The 8534-nt window shown below is 34.5% G+C and overlaps 1 protein-coding gene across 2 annotated transcripts; it reads right to left on the reverse strand.

The window, feature by feature from the left end:
• Positions 1-2077: 2077 nt before the first annotated feature.
• LOC144557838 (WAT1-related protein At5g45370-like) lies at positions 2078-7708 on the reverse strand. Of its 2 annotated transcripts, XM_078306453.1 has the most exons (8): positions 7357-7705; positions 6893-7009; positions 6518-6806; positions 6276-6431; positions 4428-4579; positions 3492-3668; positions 2503-2911; positions 2078-2300 (listed from the first exon to the last, which is right to left on the reverse strand). In XM_078306453.1, the coding sequence occupies exons 1-7, from the start codon at positions 7611-7613 to the stop codon at positions 2848-2850; spliced, it is 1212 nt and encodes a 403-aa protein (XP_078162579.1). In that variant the 5' UTR covers positions 7614-7705; the 3' UTR covers positions 2078-2300; positions 2503-2847. The 2 variants fall into 2 exon arrangements, with proteins under 2 accessions (XP_078162579.1, XP_078162580.1); XM_078306454.1 differs by lacking the exons at positions 2078-2300; positions 2503-2911; positions 3492-3668; positions 4428-4579 and adding an exon at positions 4589-4689 and having other exon boundaries at positions 7357-7708.
• Between the last annotated feature and the right edge of the window lie 826 nt (positions 7709-8534).

Consider the following 8534-nt stretch of genomic DNA (forward strand, 5'->3'; position numbering starts at 1 on the left):
ACTTACAAGAATTACATAAACTTGGGAATATTTTATTTACCGTTCAAGTTTAATAAAATTACAGAAACTTGAATTCTTATAGGTGCAACCGAGATCCATATTTTATTTTTTGAAAGTTAGTGGCTTTAAGATCCATATTTTATTACATTTCATTAATTTAAATTTCCTGTACATCGGCTATCCGAATTACATCAAATTAAATCTCACTAATATAGAAATCCATAAATTATTTTTCTTAAAAAAAAAACCCACAGGTATACCAAAGTATATGGATATATGTTCGGATGTTTTGGAATTAACTGAGATATTGTAAGAGCTAGTGTTAAAATGCAGTTATTTACCTCGGGTGGAAATTGGAAACCGGTACCCACAAAAATCTCCATATCCATAAAGCTGGAATAATATATCTAATTTTTAGTTTTCATAGAAAGGGTCTTCAATTATTATAATTCATATAAAATATCTCTAATTATCATACTTTTGTTTTTCCATGAAGCAATTAACATTAATCCATAAAATTGCTACTTTGATTTCATTCTCATTTCCATACTTTTTTAACATTATTGTGCCAGTGGATCTTACAAATCACATTGTAGGTCCACAATCATAAAATCTCAACACATGCTATCCCAACCCCGTGCCCGTGGATCTTACAAACTACCTTCTAAATAACAGATTTAACTTTTGAAAAAAAAAGAGAGAGGCATATATGAAGGCTGCTTAATTATTTAATATTTACAAATAATTATTTTTATCTGAATTTCAAACTTATAGATGTTTGTATATGAAATATTGTCTTTATCACTAAATTAAAGATAGATTCTTTGAGATAACTTGATTAATAAAGAGACTCGTTTATACTTCATATATGCCTCTTTTCCTTTTCAACAAACCATTGGGCAATTTTATTTCCAACCAGCAATGGTGTCTCTCTACAGAAGTCGCCTCTCTAACGACAGTTCAACGACTTTTTTTATTTTTCGTTGCTAATTTGATGTGTGCCTTAAGTCCTATTTTATATTTAATGTTTGAAACTGTTAATTATTCCATACTTGTAAACAATATTCTTATATGATGAAATGTTGGTTATATCATAAATCAATTCATTTTAGGAATATTTGTCTCTCACGTTTTTTTTGGAAAAATATACAATAATGTTATGAAGATTAATTAGTTATGAAAAAAAAATGTTATCCAAATATTATCATGAAATGACTATCTTCAATATCTGACATGCATAGATTTATAAAAAAAATCGTACATCCAAATGATTCATTTTCATATAATCCTATATGTTTCTGTGGATATGGATTTCTGCAAATTAAATTGTGAAGTCTCATGTCCGTAAAATTCCGCAACCACCAAACATGCCCTTAAATAAGCTTAGAAAATAAACAAAAATAAAATAAACACTCACTCTTTTTTATCATTATATTTTTTTTGTGCACTTGGTCCAAAAATTTGACGAATGGTTTATATTTATTTCGAAGTGCATGCCATCTGATCCAGGACCATACTGCATACTGCTGGAGAGGATAACATATTTGTTCAGCCATTCAGGGTGTGAATCTTAGATATTAATAAGCAGTTAGCTATGTACAAAATAATGTTATTGTATTCTTAAGGCAATCGTGACATTTACAATCCACACTTGTTTATGACTGAATTTATTTACTGCTTATCTTATAATTTATTTGATTGCAATTATCAGATTTCGAGCTGCACAATTCTACTTATTACAGGGCTGCTTTCTGTTTGTGGATAAGATTTTTATTGGGGGCAAAGAAGTAGTTTGCTGTTGTGATACTTCTATTATAAATAGCTTAAATGAGAAATCAGAAATATATTTGATTAAGTTTACTTTTTGGAAAACGGAGATACCTAGACATATGAAATGAATTCAATACTCACCAAGCCGTAATCATCATCGATCGCCAGAAGTGCTGTGATTCCAAATTAACTTTGAAATTATATAACTTACCGATTAACTTGTGAATGCAAAAATAGATCGAGCAGCCCCAACGCTCTAATTGTGGACACATTATAGATAGTGAGTGCCAAAAGCTTTTGACCCGAGTTGAAGACATGCAAGATCAGTACACTATATCATATACAAAGGGCAAGACCAAACATAATAGCAGTACATAGTGGGTACTGCTGTTACAGACTTAATTTTATTGCAATATGATTACATATCTAGGATTCACACATCACACGCACATTAAGTCCTGTAACACATACAAGTATAACATAGCTAAAGCCTCTCATTTGGTCGGAGGGGAGGTCACGGCACTTGGAACCTACAAACATCAGATCAAAAACAAAAACACATTTTTAGCATGAGCATACATGGAAAAAAAAAAAAAGAGGATGAAGAGTACACCAGGTGTACAACATCAGTAGAGGAAATGCCATAACGGTATTACTACATACAATTACCATGTGACACTTAATATGCCCCCATGTAAGAAAATTTTTGAGACTATAATTAAAAAAAATAACCTTGGAATTATTCGGCTTCTGCGCCGCCTTCTTAGAGGCAGGTTTTGCAGCCCGAGGAGCAGTAAATTGAGGGGCCTTGGGCTGAGTTTGTCCCAGCGGTTTGGAAGCTTTCATTGATGCCATGCGTTATCTTTTTATCTCTTTTCTAAAGAAATTATGTTACAAGACACTGGTTCACCAACGATACTAGTGCCAGACTATTTATAGCAGCATTTAACCCAATTGAAGTAATAAAAAAATGAAAAAAAAGAGAGATAATGTAAAGAAAAAGCTCAATAATGTGGAAGAACACATCTGGGTGGCTCAGATCAAAAGTAGTTAAGAAGAATCTATCAATTCATAATATCACTTCTTCCTGAGTGCAAGATGCCATCTTTCTCTATCAAACATGTACGTGTAACTCTTAATCCTAGTTACCAAAACAAATCAGTATAAGATGTGGCTCAAAAACCTTTTATTAATGCATAATGGGTTGCAAATAGGGGTGAAAACGGATTTCTGATTATTAGCGGATTCGGAACAGATAATCCGGCTCTGTTTTCACCCCTAGTTGCAAATTATGATTCATGAGGAACTGTAACGAGCTTGACCTCACGAAGTTCAGGGAAACAAGAGAACAACACAATTGATGGAATTTAAGAAAATTAAATACAGAATTGAAGAACAGTGAGGAAAAACGAAATGGTAAAATACTCAATTTCTCATATAATTGCTTTACAGGCGAGATAACAACAGAAAATTCAAGAAAAATAATCAAGAGAAAAGTCTGGCAGCGTGGGTCCCTCTATTCAGCCAAACCTCTACAGTCTCGGTAAGTCATTTAAATGCTGACCCCACCCTCAGCTCTTCAGAGATTAAACGAAGGCTGCCCGAGTGTGTGTCCCAGCTGCCCCCACCTTCATCTTCTCCCTTACGTAGTCTGACAGGGTCAAAATTGACCCGCTCCGTCTCTGATCGCAACCCGGGTCGTGACAGGAACTGTCCATGACCTAAATAAAGACAAAGAGGGCTCAGAAGAAAATAAATTTCCTTTCTTTACACCCAGTTGTAACTCAGCATCTCGATCTTCCGAAATGCATCTCTGATATGATAATGCATGTCTCTCTCGATGGCGGGCCCATGTGACAAGGTATAATCCTTTGATGATCAAAAGCCCTCCAATAATGCTGCAACCATAAGGGAATATAAGTCACCTCACAATGACAAGCATAGGCATAAAATAATCGAATAAACTGACTCGATATGTGCCAAAATTTGCTCGTGCATCCTACAAGAAACAATTTAGCTGGATCTGTCAAAACTCAAACCCAACCTGAGAGACCCTCTTGACTGCTTACCTGCCTCACCCGTTCAAAGCATTTCGACAAGTCAAATGACACAAAACCAAACCCTCCTGAAAATGACCAACTTGAGATATTTCATAGTTAAGTAGCATGAACAAAATCAGACCCTGATAGACAGAAAGACCAAATGGACTCAGACCCTAAATGACAAATAAGCCAAAAGCAAAAACTGAATTTGACCTGATCTGCTTGAACCCAGACCCAATATAATGTGAGAATCTTGAAAAATCAAATGATGGAATGTAGTTCAGCTCAAAGTTCTAAAATTCATAGTGACAAAAAAGAATGAAGTCATGAGCACTTCACCCAACCTAAACTTCTATTCAAAACCCAAAATGAAGTATAAACATACAGTGACCTCAAACCTGCCTAATCTTCTTGTCTGCCCAATTTAACTTCTCCAATTTTCCCAGCCATTTATGTCAAACACACTATGCTATAGATATACAGCTCAATTTCTTACTCAAAAAGCTTCACATGTGCAAGTAAGATGCAGCACCACAAGGTACTAAAAAAAGTAAGTTCAATATATATTTCTAGCGAAATAGCATCTAAGAAGGGGCAAAGAGAATTAGTAACTACCTTCCTAGAAAGATTGGGCTTCCCAAAAAGATGTGAGACAAGAAGGCAGATACCAAAGGCTGGAGGGGATTGTACAGTGCTACGAGAGCAGGACCCAGCATCTTATTTGACCAAGTCAATAACCCATAATTCAGTGCAGATGCAAGAATTCCCTGAAATCAAAGTGACTCATTTCAGTAAGGCATATTATGCTCATCTAGCACAGGAGGATTGTACTAAATCCAATTTCTGACATCCAAAGTACAACGATGGCGTAAAACTCCTTCATAAAAGAAGATGAAAATATAATTATCCACTAGGCATGAGAGATGCAAAACACTTACACATTTTTATTTTCATTAATATTTACCCTTTTCCAGTTTTTCTTGACTGATATTTTTTTTGTGGAATTTAAACAACAACATTTGCACACAATAAGAAAAAGTAAAAAAGAATGCAGACCCTGATTAGTTTTGCCACAATGCTAGATTTCTTGCTAGTATACAATTGGAGTCCACTATCAAACTATTTTTGCATCAAGAGTTGGGCAATCTGTAGCAGAGGTGCAAAACTGGTAGGTTGATTAGACCAGGTTGGGGTAATCTGAAAAATTAGGTCAGATCATCTGGGGATGTGCTCAGGTCATACTGCTGAAGGCTAGGTGCTGAACCCAAATAAACTGCAGAACCTGGCCTCAATCCAGGAAGGAGAGTTCTCTGGTAAGAAGAAAACTAGACCTTACTTATTTGTACTAGCCATTACAGAACAGTACAAGTATGATCAAGTCCCCGGATTCCTAAAATTGCAAGTTTGACAGACAACCCCAAGAAAACTTCAATCATGCAATCCAGATTCCTATGTGCAAAACATCTTAATATAGCGCAATTTTAGACAAATTCACCCTCTACTGTGGAAATGTCTCATATATAACTTAAGACCAAATAGTCTTAATTTCACCCCAAATAGCATAAAATATTTTCTTCATAAAATACAGAGAAGAAAAAAAGCCAAAGAAAAACAAAAGGTGTTTTTGATGACAACAAAAGGTGCTCACCAAAAACAAGCAAATTGTCATCCCTATCATTCAGTACTGAGTCTAGTACCTTCCAGATTGTACATATACCCCACTAATGAGGTGGCAATACTGGGTTGTGACAAGATTTTGATACATCAAAAGCTACGGCCCATTTTTGGGCCTTTTTTCTTCAAAATAAAAATGTTATTTGTGAGAAGAGGATTAAATTAGAATTCAACTGCAGCCTGGTTTTTTAAATTTAGCAAAATTCTGCTTCATACGAAAATAACAGACTCGTCCTAAAAGCTAAGGCAGCTTAATGATTGTTATATCAGCTACTTGCACGTTTTCTATGGAATTTTTTTTGGAAAGTAACTACAATCATGAATCATACCATAGTCAAGTTGTTACTAGAACTTTCTATAATTTGAATTCTTCTTAGGAAGTGATTAAATTTGCAGAAAACTGCAATATAAATAATGTAATCACTATCAATTAGACATAAAGACAATTCTATTATTAATATTATTAATAGTATTATTTTGTTGTCTTCCAGATGGTTCTTTGGTAATGTGTTTTCTTACATGAGCCTAAGTATTTGTACAGCAACCCTTCTGCCTCCATCAGAAAGTGAACATGATATACCAATTTTTTGCAATCAGAAATTATAATTAATTTCTTCAAAATGTAATTACTCAACTAGTTCAGGTAATCTTTCAAAAACATTACTTCAGTAACTACAATTGAAGATTTTCAGTTCTGTACACTAAATTAGTTTACTCCCAGAGACACTTCTTTTAAATGTTTGGCCATTAAAAATAAGCATACAGGTCAAGAAGAGAGTTAAAACATACAGCATAGAAGACTGCAATCATCTCAGACTGTGTCAAACTCCAATCAGCAGCACCACTGTTGGCGAAGAACCCACAAAGGGCCATCAATACAGTCCCAAAAAAGTACGAGTAGGCTGTCAATGAGAGGCTTGATGGATACTTAGCCAAAATAGGAGCCTAGTTATTGATAAAATGAGTCAATTAACAATCAGTACAAAATAAATAAATAAATCAATAAAAAAACTAATACATGGTGTGTGGACCTGCAGGGCAAGATAGGTAGCAAAGCACAGACAATTTCCAAGTAAACAAAGAACACCAATGTGCCACTTTTGCATCCCAAAAGAAGTCACCGCTAACCATGCAGCTTCCTCTGGCTCTGGTTGTGGCATTGCACTAATGTCACTATGAATGGTAGAAAATTCAATCTCTGCTTCGCCAAATAGAGCAGGTCCTCTATATATTGCCATGATAATTGCACCTAGAATACAGACAATTGTGCCTCCAATCTTTGCTTTGCCCTCATTTGTGCTTAAGCTCACTGTTTCAGTTCTGAATAAATATAAACACACGTCAACATCAGCACTGACATCAAATTCACAAAACAATCTTCAAAGAAAAACTGAGAGGTAACTTACCTCATGAGAACAGCTAATACGAAGGTAAATACAGGGATTGCTGGCTGAATGGCAGCAGCATAAGTTGGGTTTGTGAAATTCAGACCGATCAGAAATAATAACTGGTTACCAAATATCCTACAGACAAAAAAAATACCAATATGTTATGGAAAAACAGCCATACTTAAAAGAAAATAAAATACAGAGCTTAACCACTGCCATGGCAGCTTCATGGCATGTCATAAGACCCTCCCAACAAAAACCAAATAGCCCGGATCAGCCCTTTAAAACGACAGGGGGTGAACCTATTTTTACATTCTTTTCAAATTGACTTGATTGGATGAATATACTATGATGAAAATCGAACAGCTCCTACAGAATTTAACACTGAAGCAGCTTGTCATTCCCATATTGGCACTGACAGCTGATCTGAGGGGCCTGAAATTGTAACTCTAATGTAGTAAATTGAATACAATGTCTGTTACCCAGTGAGACCGAGGATGAAGAAAGAGGCAAGAAGGCGGGGAGTGAGAGGAAGACGGGAATGGCGATCGTGGAAGAAGGCGACAGGGGCGAGTATGGAGAGAGCGAGGAGGTCGCGAAAGACACAGAAGGAGAATTGGTTGACGCCCACATTGAGCGCGATCTTGGCGATGACATGGTATCCACCGTATATGACTTGTACCAACACCATCGCCGCGTGTGCTCTTCCCACCGCCTCCTCCGCTCCTCCCGTAGCCATCTCCGTCCCTCTCCTCCTGAAATTACTATTCTTTTGTGGATTCCGGTTCAATCGACGAGTAGCCTCAGACTCTCAGTATAGGAAGTCAAGGAGAGAGAAAGAAAAATATTAATTAAAATTTTAAATGGTTAAATATATGATAAAGAAAAGGGAGAATTTCATGTATCCCCCTCAAAAACTTCAATATTACGTATTTCCCCCTCAAAAGTTTATAATATCATATTTCTCCCTCAAAATTATAAAAAGTCACATATTTACCCAAACACATTAAAATAATAAAAGTTAACACTTAAAATTTAGTAAACAATACTAATTAATAAGATATGACTATTATACCCCCTCCCTCCTTTCTCTCCTTTTTCTCAGCTAATAGTATTGATCTCTGTAGGTCCAACTTAATATTTTTCGATTTACTACATACGTTTGGATCGTGCAAGGATTAGTGCAAGAATAGCGATTTTTGGGTTAGTAGTTGAGAATAGTGCTAAACCAAGGGATTCAAGAATAGCACTAGCTTTGACTATTCCGGATTAGTAAAAATGTTGTTTGGATTGTATGTTTGGAATAGCAATGGAGGAAAAGAGTATAATAATGATTTATTTATTTTTATCTTTTCAACTAACTTTTATATTTATAATGACTTGTTAAATATATATAAAGCATCATATTTTTCAATAATACTTCAATCTAATATTTAAATTAATATTATATTATATTAATATTTAAACTAATATTATTTTATTTTTAAATTAATATTAAATTTAATACTAATCTAATATTTAAACTAATATTATTTTATTTTTAATTTAATATTTAGTTTAATATTTAGTTTAATACCAATCTAATATTTAAAGTAATATTATATTACATTTAATATTCAAAAAAATAATATATTATATTGATTTAATATTAAAAAAAATT

This window comes from Carex rostrata, chromosome 8 (assembly GCF_964058835.1).
Source record: "Carex rostrata chromosome 8, lpCarRost1.2, whole genome shotgun sequence".
In the NCBI taxonomy this organism is placed as follows: Eukaryota; Viridiplantae; Streptophyta; class Magnoliopsida; order Poales; family Cyperaceae; genus Carex; species Carex rostrata.